At 41.5% G+C, this 16,554-nt stretch overlaps 1 protein-coding gene across 1 annotated transcript; it reads right to left on the bottom strand.

The window, feature by feature from the left end:
• Positions 1–6,991: 6,991 nt before the first annotated feature.
• Positions 6,992–15,236, bottom strand: LOC108933075 (B- and T-lymphocyte attenuator-like). The gene is made up of 6 exons (XM_018749900.2): positions 14,989–15,236; positions 8,546–8,890; positions 8,389–8,433; positions 7,883–8,023; positions 7,709–7,749; positions 6,992–7,575 (listed from the first exon to the last, which is right to left on the bottom strand). The coding sequence occupies exons 1-6, from the start codon at positions 15,056–15,058 to the stop codon at positions 7,198–7,200; spliced, it is 1,020 nt and encodes a 339-aa protein (XP_018605416.1). The 5' UTR covers positions 15,059–15,236; the 3' UTR covers positions 6,992–7,197.
• Between the last annotated feature and the right edge of the window lie 1,318 nt (positions 15,237–16,554).

Below are 16,554 nucleotides of genomic sequence, written 5' to 3'. Positions count from 1 at the left end.
CAGTGAAATTGCTGTCAGAAAGACATTCTGAAATCAAGCTGAGGAATTTGTGATGTGTGAGATTGAAAGCATATGAACTTGTGTGGGTCTGGAATGCAGTTATACTTTTAAATTACTCTAAGAACTGAACATTCGTAGGAGATACAGCATGCCAAAGAGAGGAATGTTGTGACAGAATACAGGCTGAATTTTGAGAAGTGCATAATGGTGCAAAGAATATTGTTTTTATTTGCTTGCATTCAGCTGACGCCTTTCTCCAAGGCTAAAGTGCTAGATACTCTGTACTAAGCTCCTTACAAATAGACTCACTTCGACCATGATCTCTTACGCCCAATTAATGTGTAAATGTTCATGCACATCACTTTTAGATCATGGCTGTTAAACAATGGCTAAACCTTCATGCAAGTACTCCTGTACTGTAATGTAAATTTATATATATATAAATTACCAGGAAAAAATCGTCGATATTCAGATAAAGCTTTATGCAGCTACTCGTGTGATGTACATTGATTCATATGATGGAAAGAAACAAACTAACTAATTAAGAATTACATGTCTGCATCTATGTCTCTCTTTCTGCTAATGTAATGCACACAGGGGCAATGCGTCTGGGGCACCACAGAGGGGACAGTTGGCAGTACAGCGGTTAGAGAGAAGGATAGAAGAATAAGCCTAACAAGTGTCCAGATGTAATAAAAACTGTCATTTTTAAATAATAGTTTAATGCATCAAGGTGGTGCAGCAGGTACCGCTGTTCAAGCATAGGTTTGAATCTTGCTCAGTCTGTGTGGGGTTCCTTCAGGTGCTCTGGTTTCCTCCCACAGTCCAAAGACATGCAGTTCAGATGAAACATGGAAAGTTTGCTTACAAACTGATGGAACACAAAGAGGAATCAGTCTCACCAATCTCAGAGCTGTTAGCCCATCGCTTCATTTTGCATCACATCCCCACGCAGGTTTGCTTCCATGCAACATCATGCAAGACCTGGAAAACAGCGGAGGAGGCACAATCAAAGTTAATTCACACAGTCGGCCTCCATTCCACAAGGTCAAAAGGTCAGCAGGTTTCCAGGGGAGGATGAAGGAGGAGCTGGTCATTGCCCTTGAGAATGTGGAGACATTTTTGTTGCAGATGGAGAACATTTGGCAGCGTTCATTCTTCCAGAAGGGGGACTGAGTCCAAAACTCGTGTTGTTTTTTTTTTTATTTATAATTTTATCTGTTTATCACATTATATGTCTTACTCACATTCCCTTGCATTTGTATAGAACATACCTGCACATACATATAATGTCTAGTGACTATTTTTTGTATATTGTGTACTTTGTATTTTTTATATATTTTTTATCCTTTATTCACATGTTCTATCTTCTCATCTGTGTCTTGTCACTGTCATTCTGTATGTGCTGTGGAAGTTTCTGTCACCAAGACAAATTCCTTGTATCTGTGAACATACTTGGCAATAAAGCTCGTTCTGATTCTGATTATTCTATCCATCTCCTATCTCTAGTCCTATGTCAGAACTTTTCCCAGTAAAAGACCAAAATTCCTACTCAATCATTCATTGCTTTCCTCCTTTGAAGTTCTCAAGAAGTTCCCTCAAAGCAAGGTCAAGAGGGAACTGTTACAGTGAGTAATAAGACAGGGAGGTATTCAATGAGACACAATGTCAGATATCGTAATGTAATGATGTGCATTGTCAGTTTAAGCCTCTTTTTATGGCCCTTATTTTCCAAAATGTGTGTACTGAGGGGAAATGTGCACTTTTCATTTTGAGGTCAGCGAACACACCTGGGAATGGATGAGAGAAAAGAGGTGCTTGAGAAAGTGCAGAAGGCAAGACGAGCGTGTGTGTGTTGAGGTGCCCAGCAGCTCTCTTCTCCAGAAAGGTCCAACTGTGTGGAGCAAAGGCTGAACGCATAAATACTGAAGCTCTCTCATTCACTACTGTGCTCAGACCAGCCTCTTACTCAGTGCTTTGCTCCAAAGTTATTGACAGTTACTTACCCATTTACACAGCTAACTGTACTGGAGCAACTCAGGGGTACGAGAGCTGAAGATAGGAGTTGAACCGGTGACCTTCCAGTCCAAATGCAACATCACTAACTACTACACTACCAACTGCACTGCATCCTATCACACATATCATGCTCATGAAGAACTCTAAGTTGTCTGCACAGGCCTAAGGGTTCTTAGAAAAGCACAAATAACATTTAATTTAATTCTATGTATTTTTATAGAGTTCTTCTGCCGCAGTGACACAGAGCACTGAACCAATTGCCAGAGGCATAATATAAATACAAGCTTGGCGATACACTAACTCACTACAGTAACTATGCAATTATTAAAGCTGTGAGTGAACTGGCCTCGGAGGAAAGGAACGAAAAACTCACAACCAAAGGCTAGGAAAAAAATTGCTGGGGGTCCAAGTGCCAGTGCCCCCACCCCATACATTCAAGATTTGCAAAAGACTTTTAAATCAATTTACAGCTATTTATAAAATTGTCACTAAATGCTAATAATACTTTTTTTGACGTCAATGGGGTTTACAAAATTGCATTCAAATATTATCATACTCATTTGTTTTAAGTGTGCTACTTTAAATGATGCTTTGATTTCCTTCCCATTTCGGGGGCATCTAAATAGGCGTTTGAAGGAATGAAGGTCATGAGAAGGAGCAGCTCTCCAGTGTGACTGAACACAACTGTTCCTTTTGGCTTTTATGCCTTTCCCTATAGGGCTTGTGACTCGGAAATGAGTCGGCAGGCAGAGCGTACACTTCCTGTGCTTAGGAGATGATGATACAGTGAGGCACTCATCTCCATCCCCATTTCTACACTGCTTTCACTTGGAAAGGCAGAGAAACATAATGGGTGGGTACATGTTTTGTCAGTCTGATTATTATGGATTATTAAATCTGTACTTGGGGGCACAGATAGAAAAATCTTTGGGGGGGGGGAATGCTCACCACCAGCTCCCCATCTAGCACTAGCCCTATGAATCTACATATACATACATATACACATATAAAGCAGTGATATTTAAGGTTTTATCTGCATGCGGTGCAAAAACAGTAAGTGATATGTGCATAATAACCTTAAGTTTACATTTATAGGTGTTACTGCCTTCTTTATAAGTGACTGACCTCCAAGACATGATAATAGTGATTCAGTAGCGTTTTCTAGTGTTAACATGCGTTGGAATGGTGGACGGGTTACCGAAATAAATATCAACTAGCAGCATTTATTGTTCTTCTTTCTCTCATTGAAATGTGAAGGACCACCTAAGACCCCATGAGCAAGCTGAGAATAGCTTAGAATAAAGAAAACAGTCTTCTGCTTATTTTGCTAAAGCCCTATTTCATGATGTGGGGTTAAAGAGATTGTGTTCACGGCTCCAGATGGAATCACAGGACTTCCTTCCAAAGCAAACAAGCTGCATGAATTTGGACCTTTGACAAAGATTCCTCTTTCTGCATTAAGTGTTGACCCACTCGTTGACATTAAGGAGTCATAAATTATTATTTTTTTCACCAGCCGAATTGGAATTTCTCTAAATCTTTCAATAAATGCTGAAATGAACAGTATTTACACTTTTGCTCTAGAGCACATTCCTTTGGAGAAAAGCATCACCTAAATGAATAAATGTAAATGTCCTGTATGAAAACTACTTGTTGAGCGACACATTACAAAAAATTAACCTTAAACCTGGAACAGCTGATAGCATAGTTGGTAAAGCTGCTGCCTTTAGAGCTGAAAGTTGCAAGTTTGACCCCTGCCACCAGCTGTAGTATGCTTGACTGAGGTACTTACCCCAGATTGCTCCAGTAAAATTACCCAAATGTATAAATGGGTACATAATTGTAAGTTGCTTTGGAGAAAAGCATCAGCCAAAATAATGAATGCCTGATATACAAACATATCTGTTTAAGCATATGAAAAGCCCTCAAACAGGTCAACTTTTTCCCTAGTAAAAGTTTGGGAGCCTTACAATCCAGACACATTTCTGGTCTATAGTGGCTTTGGGACTCTTCGTCATAAGACTGCATGCAGTACGGAATATGTCCACTAGATGACACTATTGTCCCCTTTTCAAATTAATAAGCACACGATGTTTTTCGAGCGTTTGCTTATAACTATTAACAAAAAGCTGGAGCTTTTTTAAAAAATTAGATATTAAATAAGAACTGCAACAGTCTTGTTAGGGTTAATCACCCAGATAGGTTAAGTGAAGGAACAAACCGTTCCTGGGGGACAACTGGGAGTGCAGTAGTTAGACCTACTGCCTTAAGACATGAGGGTTACAGGTTCAAATCCCACCACCAGGTGTAGAACCCTTGAGCAAGGTACTTACCCTAAATTTCTCCTGTTAAAATTACCCAGCTGTATAGATGGGTAAATAATTGTAAGTCTCTTTGGAGAAAATTGCTAGTTAAGTGAATAAATGCAAATGATCAAACTGACACACACAGTGCTGTAGAATTTCTTCTCTGCTGGCTGATTTATTTGAACTGACTCTGAAAACTTCAGCTTACATTTGAAAGGGTTGAGCTGAAGAAATGAGACCGGTGAACAAGGTGAAGGTGTCACACATACCCCTTCACCCCCACCTCACTTCTGTCTCACAAAAATACCACCCATGGTTTGATATTTCAACAAACCACAGCTGGATTCCACTTCACACAGCCGTCACAGGAAAGTTCTGTTGTTGTTACCTTGTTCCTGCACTGCACTTCAAAAGTACATCTATTGTCTTTATTTTTCACCTTTTTGTTGTTAACTGGTGTCACTGTCTAGGTGTGCATGTATGTGTGTGTGTAAGGGGCTTTCTGTTCCCCCCCCACACACACACACACACACACACACGAAGGCGACCAGGAATACAGAAATTCCCGAAAAAATCAATTTGCTTCCATTTTCAAATTCATTTATAATTACCAATCAAATTAACGGTCATGTATTTTCCAATAAATGCACTTGCAGTGAAATAACATTTTTACTGAATAAAACAGCCCACCTGAAAGAAGGATACTTATCATAACACTTATATTTATGGGGTTCATTCACATAAGTATAGTGCTCAGAGTGCAGTTCAGCTCTTTAATATCTATAATGCGGCAGCCATACAAATTATTTAAGATGCACGTAGGTGCAAAGATAAAAATACAGAGCTATACCCTAATAAAGATCATAGAACGGAATTTACCAATAAACAGCTGAGGGTGAATGAAAATACATGTGCAGGAGATGAGTACCACGTTACTGCAGTACATAATATTGCACGGCTGTTCTCCAAGAGTTTGGAGCAAAGAAGAGACGTTTGGCGAATCGGAAAGCTCTCGGAATTTAAATGCAATTAACAGTAATTGTGAACATATGTAGCCTTTGACAGAGAACTGAGATGAGAAATCTGTTCCCCAACTTGACCCAAAGGAACCGAAAACAGTACTTTGGCCACATTTTGAACAAAAGCGACAAAAAAAAAAAAACACACAAAATGACAAGAAATATAAGAAATAAAACAGGCTCGCCTCTGTCGTGAAACATGTACATTTATGATTAACACAGAGATGTTAATTACATTACATTATGAATTGCATTAAAAATTAATTTAATTGCCATTATGAATTGCATTAAAAGTTAAATTAATTGCCATATGTGCTCAGGACACTTCAAATTAAGATACAGCGTAATACATTACAACTAACAGCAGCGCAATCAATATTTTACATTTGCATAGTCTCAGGTAAAGTGAAAGAAGATTTACAGCATCCTCTGACACAGAGTAGGCTGTGCACTTCTCTTTTCGGAACTACGCTGTTGGAATTTGGGGTTTGAAAAGCCAATGTGGAGACAGTTTGCAGACTGGAAAACACTGCAGCCCAATTCTGCTCAGCGCCAATAAAGACAACAAATAATAAATCCAGTTTTCGGGTTTCTCTTGGATCCTCTGAAATGAAAAAGTTCACAGAGCTACTCGTATATTGTTTCAATATGTCCCCACTAAACATTCATTTATCAGCCCTGTCTGCAAACAGCTCGGCCCGTTAAAAATACCTTCTCCTGGATGTGCCAATATCCAGGTAAAGGGACAGCCACACTTTAGTTATGATATAGATCATTATAAAGACTCATACCATGATATAAGGACTTATACCACGATATAAAAAACTCATACCATGATACACAGACTCGTCCCATGACATACAGACTTATAAGATTATATAAAGATTCATACTGTGATATACACTCATACTGTAGTATACATCGCAATGATGTTTTTCTCCCTTGCAGCCACATAGTTCTGCTTTTCAAACCGTTGATATGGCTTCCTGTGTGCAGGTCGAGTAAAGGGAAATCACTATTTTGCTGCTTTTTCAGACCCCAAAATCCCCCCATTCCCCAGGTGTCAGCACAGGGGGCTCAAACTCTGACGCCGCAGTTATTACATTCATACCAACGATCAGCTAACTAGCACTGAAGCAGGGTTTTGAAGGATACATCAACTGTACAAGACAGACCTCCCTGCTGGACATTATTAAGTGAGAGACAGACAGAGATTTAAGTGTTGCAGTTTAATTGATGCGTCATTAGGGTTAGTGGCGAATCGCCGTCACACAAGTCTTGGTCTGTCGAAGAGAGTCATAGAATTACTTAATGGTTCACCTCATAGAGAAGCCACGTGGGTTGCAAGACAGAACGCCACCAGTCTTCTCTTTGTCAGCGGTGGGAGGAAACATGCTTGCAAAACCACCATCGCAGCAGCTCAAGACCCCTATCCATGACGTTCGCGTTCACAGGATGTGAGAGCAACTTGCACTCTACTCCATCTGCCCCAGCACTATGATATGTTTCTTCTTAAAAAAAAAATCATAGTTCCGCAGCAAACATTTTTATATGCCTGATATTTTAGGTGAAATAACCTTAAAATCATTAAGTAAATATTTGTACTTACTAGAATCATCTTTAAATCAGTCAACTTTATGCATCAAAAAAGTGTATAAAATCACTATAAAATGTTAGTGATATTAAAACCAGAATAAGAGGCCACTGATTATGAATGCATTAAAAAAATGTGCAAAACTGGTCAAAAGAACAAAGGACTTTTTGCAACATGCAGAAAGTCCACTTCCGAGCTGCACACCCCAGCTGGACACCCCCGGCCTGGAGACTGCTCTCAGCTCTCGTTTTCCGAGCACTCAGGTGACCCGAATGGCAGCATATTCCGAGTGCTGCTCCTCGAAGGCCACGGTACGGCTGGCGACAGGGCTGTCCCGGGTGGCCTTGTGATTGAGAGCTGCATACACAATGACGCTGGGCTCTGGGTCAGCGCCCTCGCTGCAGTCGTCATGGAGACCACATTTGTCCACTGTTACAGCTACCTGCCCAGGTACACTGCTCCCAGCAGGCTGCGCTCCACCCGTTGGCCCACGTTTGTTTCGAGATGCCTTCCTGTCAAAGTGGTTGTTGCCAGTGGACTCATCGGAGTATCTGACCGGATTGGTACGAAGGCTTCTAGGCCGGTTAGGGAGAGTGGGCCGCGGGGACGCTTGGTAAGAGGCCAGAGGCACAGTGTGCTGTAAATACATGAAAGCAAATGAGATACAGACCCCGCCACACATACACTCCAACCAGGAGACGTACAACATAATAGTATTCTGTGAGCCTTCGGTTCCGTATTCGTGGTTATGTGTCAGAGGCCGTGTTTACCTGACTCTGTGGTTTTTCTGCTTTTGCTGAGTGCTTTGATGCTGGAGACAGTAGAAATACATCACTGAGATACGGTAACTGTACGACAAAAGGGCATTACCAACACTTTCACACTTAAAAGCACGGGAGATAGAGAGTGGAGTCTGTTCAGTAAGACGCAACACCAGCACTGACCTTCACACCACCTCATGCTCAAGAAGGAAATGACCACTACCATGGCAACAAAGCCTGCTATACCAAGGCAGATGTAGATATAAGGCGGCCACTGTGGATTGGTTGGCCAGTTTCCTGTTACCATCTTCTCCGTTTGATTTCCTGAAGGGAAGCAAAACTGATAATGAGTGACACATGCTTGCCTACATTAATACCTGCTCTATGAACAGAGACATTCATGGCAGGACAGTAGGTGGCGTAGCGGTGAGGATCATTATCTTGTCTGCTCAAGTTTGCCTCATCGGGTCTCCAGGGTACCAGGTGTTGCTCTTTGTCTCCTTATGTTAGTATTTAACTTGAATTGCTAAAACAAAATATGAAATATTTCCAAGAGAGTTTCTCTACGGAAAAGTGTTCTAAAGCAAAGTAATGATGCACTCTTTTGATGAGGTTCACTTTGGAAATTTTACTTTGCTGCATTACGTTCCGCATTTGCAATGATCTTCTACAGCAGCGGCGCATCTTACTTGTTACGTTGCCAGTTGACACAGTTGTACAGCAGACACTGGAAGCTGAAATTTATTAAAAGAAACAATTCAGAGAACTCAACAAGGTATTCGTATATTTTTCACTAATAGCTTGTGTCTTGCTCATATTGCATAATGTAAAGCTTCAGTTACTTACATGTGACTGAGACATTAATGGAATGTGATACAGTGGACATTGTTTTTCCATCAGTGGAAAGTTGACACCTGTACAGTCCATTATCCTCCAAGGTGAGATTGGTAAAGGTCAGTGCTAAGATGTTTGTATGAGTATCTTTTTCATCCTTCGTCAATTCAAGTTTGACGTGATGAAACTGGTGTAGGGGCTTGCAGAGCGCTGCATGGTCAACTTTACACCAAGTAACATTAGCTTCCATCCCACAGTCTTTAAACGGACAGTAAATTGTCAGGGTTTTCGTTTCCAGAGCGGGCACTGCAGTGTTTCGTGCGACTCGAACCTCCGGCTGACAGTCATCTTCTTTTCCTGCAAGAAAAAAGTTGAGTTGTTATGATAACATTAACCTACTGTATGATCAGTTGTAGGACAATAAGAGTAGAACCTTGTAGTTTTAAGTATGCAGAAGAATGACTGTATATGTATATTATGCTTTATTTAAAATTATCACTTAATTGCTAAACTGTAGTGTTAATTTAAAGTATGTCAGGATGACACTTTGTCAACCCTCATGGGGAAATTCACTCAGGCTTCCACTGTGTTGGTGTCAAGCACATCTTTGGGAGGAAACCCACATGAACACACGTAAACCCCACACACGCTGAACGGAGATCAAACTCTTATCACACCATCCACATTATCTTCTCCACACCATGGATGCAGGGCAGTGGATGTGGTGGCGCAGTAGCCCCTGCACCACCACGTCCGCCGCACTGCGCCCATCCGAAACACTGAGCCGTCTTGCTGGTGACATTTACATTTCTTCGTTTAGCGCACCGAGAAAAGTGTGAGAAAACAAAAGATCTCCTCACCAACAGAGAGATACAGAGACATGTGATTCTGCAGTACAGTCACTGAGTCCAATACCATCCTTCCATGAATAGCTTCGTGCAGAATTAGAATAGAACAGAAATATTGCACTGATGACGAACCCCTGGCTGACCGCATGTCGCATTCGACAAAGAAACTTTTCGAATTAGAAACCTGCTCTCCGCGCCAATTACATTTATAAGCAAGGAGCAACCGCATTACTTTTAACTTCAGTGTGGGGAAAATGACATGGTGTAGATGCTTTAAGCAAGTGGGATTTGGAACCATGACATGAGGCGGAGCTGAGCTTCACTGAAAATGTCAGCTCTCTTTGAAAGAGAGCAAACTGCCAGATACGGTCAAACGGAAACATATATATAGGGCAGCTGGCCATTAGAGCGGAGGGAGGACTGCCAGGAACAAGAGTGTCTGAGCTGGTGGAGGGAGTTTGTTTGCATTTTGATTAAGGGAACTCCAGCAATAGTGAGGAATTGGTTTTAAACCACCAACCTTCAGCTTCCAAATTCCAAATTCGTGACCTTAACCCTTCTGTGTTGTAGCTGGCTGATTTGCAGGGCTTCTTTTGTGCTTTTAGCAGAAATTATTGAGATAGCACATTGTTGTTGTAAATGTAGCCAGTGTTTCTACATTTACATCTACTCATTTTTTTCTTGTTTCCACAAATACATTCTTCAATGTAAGTACACCCATCCCTTGCTTAATATGGTTCATTTGTTCGCTGAAATCTCCCTGTTAGAGGAGAGAAGGACCGCTCAAAAAGGACGCATTCTTTTTTCTAGGGGACTGAGTTAACATCAGTTCCTGGATGAAAATTTGCCACCTAAATAAAGGGTATTTTTTAGGCATGACAATGACAGCACCAGCATACGTAATAATAATTCTAACAAAGGGTATTCATGTTATTAAAGTTGTTTATATGCAAAAACATTAAATTGACTTCAGGAAAAATTATGCTGCTACATGAATGCATAACTTTATTTAGATTTTTCTCTTTGTCACTTTTTAAAGTGGATAGCAGTTCATATTCCTTTGCAAACTGATGCAAAGGGACCATTTTTCATTCTTTCAATTAATTAACGCAAAAAAATACAAACAGTCCCAACTATCTTTCTTTTGTTTATCACAGTACACTGAACATAATCTATATGTTCACTGTGGTGGCACGGTGCCACAGCGAGTAGTGCTGCTGTCTCACAGCACCTGGATGGTGTGAAAGGATGTGGGTTTAATCCCCGCTCAGTCTGTGTGGAGTTTGCATGTTCTCCCTGTGCCTGCATTGGTTTCCTCCCACAGTCCAAAGACATGCTGTTGAGGTTCCCCCATAGTGTGTGAGTGACACAGAGGAAGTGTGTTCTGCTGGTGTATGGATGGGTGACCCATTGTAAGTAGTGTATCTACCAGTGTAAGTCACCTTGGTGAATAAGGTGTGTGGGCTCATAACACTACATAGAGTTCTTTGAAAGTTGCTTTGGAGAAAAGCATCTGCTAAATGTAAATATGTAAAGAGTGCAAACTAAACAAGAGCTCGAAATATGCTTCATGGTGAGGAGCTTACAAAAGTTATATGTAACACCACTGCCTCTATTCTTCTCTAGTCTTGGGTTCAATTGCAGTAAGCTAAAGCAAATCTATTTGTATTAATTTCTTGATATGACACTGATATTAAATTATATATTCTATCTGAAATAGCAGATTCAATGCCATTATTAGGATTATTAATTAATTCAGCTGACAGTTTCCTATAAAGCAAAATCCAGTTTTAAGGTACAAAAAATGATTTACACATTGAGAGAACAGGGAGAAAAAGGACAGCTGGTAGTGTTGTGATTAGAGCTGCTTCCTTTGGACCCACAAGCTGTAGGTTCACAACCCAGCTTTAGTTATAGTGCTGTTGAGCAAGGTACTTACTGTAAAATCACCCAGCTTATGGGTATGTCATCACTGTAAGTAGTTTTGGAGAAAAGTATCAGCTTCAGGACAATTTTTACTAGAGCCCTTCAAGGTGACTAGAAGAGTGTCCTCATGCTTTTCAGAGTTGAAAAGTTGTGAAATGAATTTCTTTATATAATAAACATCCATAAAGCAAATTATCACAATGTCTGCTTGGGGCCCTGTGCTTCCTGGAGAGACTGGGGGCCAATTCGGTCATTCTACATCATTTATTTCAATAAAAATCCACAAATGTAAATTGATTGTATCCAAGGCAATGAGTAAACAAAATAAATTATGTAATAATTAATGCAACATATTAGAATATACATATATCTGTTATGGTACAATAAATAAATTGTAATGAGTTAAAACTTGGCCATTTTCCCTGTTTGATTGAAACACATGAAAGCACTGCAAACAGGCACTAAACTGTGTTTGGTAAAAAGAGCTGCGACTGCAGAAGGAACAGAATCCAAGAAAACAAGAAGACTGAAGTGCTGAAATGCTGTAAATACCGGGTAAATCTGTGTAAACTGCGGTCGAGGAAAATCCCCAGCCAGCGTCAGGTAAATGTTTACGCGCGAATATGAAATCTCACCTTGAATGCGAATGGAATTATTGTTTTTGAGTGAAAAAAATTGCCACTCCACCCCCCTCAAACCACCCCCCACGCGACACTTACGGTAAAACTCGCGAACACAGGCAGCGCGCGCCAGGGGGTCGAAGGCGGAAAGGGGGAGATGCAAAACATGACCCCCCCCCCCCAACCCCAACATTAAATAACTACCAAATATCCGCATCAAAGGCGTGTCTTCCTGCTCGCTGGGAACATTCTGTGCTCTTTCAGTAAAAAACGGCTTCCATGGTGTAGTCACTGCTGTAGGTTGCAGGTTCGAATCCCCTTCAGCTATACCCTTAAGCGGAGTTCTCACACTAAATTACTCCAGTAAAATTACCCATCTGTATAAATGGGTAAATAACTATAATTAGATAAAACAGTATAAGTGGCCTTGGAGAAATAAAGTAATAAATGTGAATAATTCAGCTGACAGTGATGATTATTTTCATGTCCTTAGTTTGTCAAATTCCCTTTCTCTATTCCTGAGTGCTTTCTGCAACTGCGGACATGTGTCGGAGCTCCCAGGAGATGCACTTGTAACTGTGTGATCAAAAAGCATCTTTATCGAAAAACAACACACACACAGTCTGAACTGCTTGTCCCAGAGAACCGGAGCCTAACCCGGCAACACAGGGCATGGGGCTGGAGGGGGAGGGGACACACCCAGGACAGGATACCAGTCCATCCCAAGGCACCCCAAGCAGGACTTGAACCCCAGACCCATGGGAGAGCAGGACCCAGTCCAACCCACTGCACTACCGCACCTGCCAAAAAACAATCGTAATGTGCAATAGTAAAGTAGTACAGTGATGATCACTATTGTTTAACCACACCTGTTTACAAGGCACGAGAAAATACTTCCGCCTGTTGGGCTGAAATTGAAACATGAGTTCAAAACTGCCATCCAGTACAGAAATGTATAAGTTGCTGCAGAACACTGCAAAACAGTGGCTGTTGAGTCCAAATGTTGTGGTCCAGAAAAACGGATCATAATTTTAAATAGTATACAGCACACATTCAACGTCACACTTCTTTCTTTTTTCAGGGACAGTGACCAAATGACGACATTATTTAAGCTCATTTCACATTCCCAGTAGCTGCGCCTGTTTTACAGCAATTGTATATTTAACAGGCACTTTACTCCAAAAGAGTGTACAATGAATATTATGTAGTATTTAGCAGACACCTTTATCCAAGGTGACTTGCGATACAAGATCCACTGGACTTGTTACATTCACCTATCTGTAAACCACACACACACACACACACACATATACATCAGAAGCAGTTTAGAGTCACCAATACAGATGAAACATATGTATTTTGATTATGGAAGGACATCCACATGAACACTGGGAGAACATGTAAACTCCACACAGAGCGAGACACACATTGTATCGCCGTGCCATTTGAAACAAGTCTTCTTGCTGTTCACTCCAGGGTAGACAAGCTTGCACCTTTAAAGGCAAAATCTCTCGACATAAGCCTTGAACCCATGCACCACCAACCAAGCATGGCCTGTCAGCATAAAGGGACATTGCAATACGTGTGCTGGGCATTTCAGATGATAATGTCACAAGAGTGTGGTGGCACAGCAAGCTTGTCCAGTGCCTCGCTATTTGGTGGGTGTAGGGTTTGAGTCCTGCTTGGTGCCTTGTGATAGACTGGTGTACCCCCACCTCCACCCCTTCAGCCTTGCACCCAATGTTGCTGGAAAGGCTCTGGCCTGCCATGACCCTGCTCGGGACAAGCGGTTGTTGACAATGGATGTCACAAGAGGGACAAATCTGTGACATAGACAGGTGTGTAACAGTACACTGACAACTTTAACTTGTGTGTAACTAAAAGAGAATTGTTACTCGGCGGTATGAGGTCATTCACACTCTTTGTGTTTCCATAGCTTCTCACACCACCTCCACAGCGGTCCACCTTGTCGTGTTCTTCTGTACGGCCGGCGGAACTCACTAAATGTCGGGGGTGTTGATGCTGGTTAACACCTCTTAGAATTTGGGGCCACCTTTGGGGCCACGCTCTCCTGAAAAATTGAATTAATGTTCTTTCTCTAACATATACTGTGAACTGTGAATTTCTCTTATTCCTGGTGAATCTTTTAATTGTTTTATTCACCTTTTTTCTGCCAGATCTTGCTTTTGCTTTATGTTGTAAAACGTACTTGGTTATAAGTTCTCGCTCACTGTCCTTGCTAAGCTGAGGTAGCAGAAGTCTATTCCGGAAGCCTCTGGATGTACTTTCAGTTGATGGTTTTCTCCAAAGCAACTTGCAATGTTAAGCAACTTATTATTATTTTCTGATTCATACAGCTGGACAATTTTAGGGCAAGCACCTTAAATCAAGGGGACTACAGCTAGGGGTGGGAGTTGAATCTGTGGGTCCAAAAGCAGCAGAACTAATCACTACAGTACTAGTTGTCCCGTCAGCAGAGTACGATCCACGTATGTAAACTGGCTAGAATGTTCAAAATTACTACTATATAGAATAGCTGTACTGAAATTATTTTCATTTATTTTTGCTTTATATTTGTGACATAATTGAAGTGTCACTGAACACTTTGGATGTTTCTACTGTTTGAGTCGATGTTTAGTCCCTATCTCACTGTATAATTATTTTGCCAATAAATGAAAATGCAGACAAAGTAATAACAGTGGTACTACTATATGTATCTGTTTAACAGATGTTTCAGTCCAAAGAAGAATTTATAGTGATACACATTTAGAAATTTGAAGAGCCAGACCGCTGCTGAAACAAGTCAAATTAATCAACAGTCTCCTGGGATTAACTGTCAAACACGTGGTGGTTCCTTAACTGCTAACATGCTATTATATTGACTTTAGGAGCGACAAGAAGGTTGAGTTGTTCTCATGCAAAGACAAATACTGTTTGGATTTTTATATTTTCACCACAGCAACCAGCAATCTTGAGAGTGGTCCCATTCACCCACCTGTTGTGTCCGACCGCTGGGCTCGGAAGGGCCCTTCTAAGCACCATTGGTGATGCACATACTTACCTTGGGCACTAGTTACCAGCATTGTCAGGGAGAGCAGCACCAAGCTGCTGCCAGTCCCGGGACTCGTCATCTTAGCCAACGAAACACTCCAGATCCATCCACAGGTGAGCAACGGTGGGCGCAAGGAGGAGAACAAGGTGACCCTTCAGTAGTGGAGCAGGTCAGACAGCCACTTAATCTGAGACAGAATGTGTGCGTGTCCCAGTCAATGAGGAGCCCCACAAATTCGACAGTGAGTGTGTTTCTCTCTGACACCTACCCTTCAGATTGTTCAAACGCATAACATTGCCGCTGAGATGTTTGTGGTTTCACTTCCTCTACATGGACACTTCCTTGTTTCAAAAAAAGGTTCAGGTACCTGTACATTTCCTTCTGCTTTCAGGCTGCCTTGGACCATCACACACAATCATATATTTGAAACTCTTGAGCTTATCTGCGCTCACATTTGTTAACCTGTGAGTGTTTCCTAAGAGTGTTAAACTGATATAACGGCATACTCTAAAATTACACAGTGGAAGTTCTCAGGAATCAACTGAAAGCTCATCATTTTTAGTCACAGACTGACCTTTAATTGTCTTGTTTCCTACATATCACCTTTGCAGTTGTTTTTACATTCAGTATTAGATTTCTCATCGTAGCTACTGTAACCACTAGAGTACTTCTGTGGGGTACTTTCAGTTACTTTTGGCCACTTACTGTGTGCCACTGCAATGTGGTACACCATAAACCCAAGGCATCAAGTTTTCCATTGTGTCTTTTGGACATGGTAAAAATGAAATGGTGTTTCTGTCTGAGGGCCTAAAAATGGGGCAACAGCGATGTGCAACGACACTCTAGCACACACACACACCCATGGCAGTAGAACAGGAGGAGCAAATAAGCACCCACTTGCTCCTGCTCATCATCAGTGACCTTTTACTGTGTTTTACTGTCTCCCCAACAGGGCAGGGAGAGCAAGACCCAAAACCAGAGGCACTGACCTAGAGTGGAAGAGCAGTGTCTTCCAGTTTGCCAGAGTGTCTTTGTTTTTGTATCCCAAATCCCACACCATCTACACATGCTCCACTATCTTAAGGCCTATCTTGTACAGCAGTGAGAAAACCAACAAACCTGTCACTGTTTGCACCTCAACTTGAGTCCCCCCCTCATTCTGTTTAATGCAGTCAGGAGCATGTTAAAAACAGAGTGACAGAGATCATCACTTCTCAAGCACGTTTTTGCAGGCTTGCCTTTGCCTTCGTTTGCTCGGTTTCATCATGTGCCATACATCCAGTACTTGACAGGCTCCCGGGTATGTACACAGTGACTCTTTTAGTTGGCATGTTGGGGATGCAGAGCCTGTATTCATCACATTCTCAGTGGTGACAGAGGTCAGGCTAGCCATGGCTTCTGGGGGGCTGTATTTGAGCCAGTCAGTTCCACCCGAGACAACACAAGCAAGCATGTCTGAAGTGCTCAACTTCCATGCCTGTTTCGAGCAACGACATTTGTACAAAGGAGGAGGCAAATACTGTAAGTAAAAAGTGTTACACTGAAAAATCTATAGATTTCAACATTTCTTCTACA

This window comes from Scleropages formosus, chromosome 1 (genome assembly GCF_900964775.1).
Source record: "Scleropages formosus chromosome 1, fSclFor1.1, whole genome shotgun sequence".
Lineage (NCBI taxonomy): Eukaryota > Metazoa > Chordata > Actinopteri > Osteoglossiformes > Osteoglossidae > Scleropages > Scleropages formosus.
This window is presented reverse-complemented; position numbering and strand designations above follow the sequence as displayed.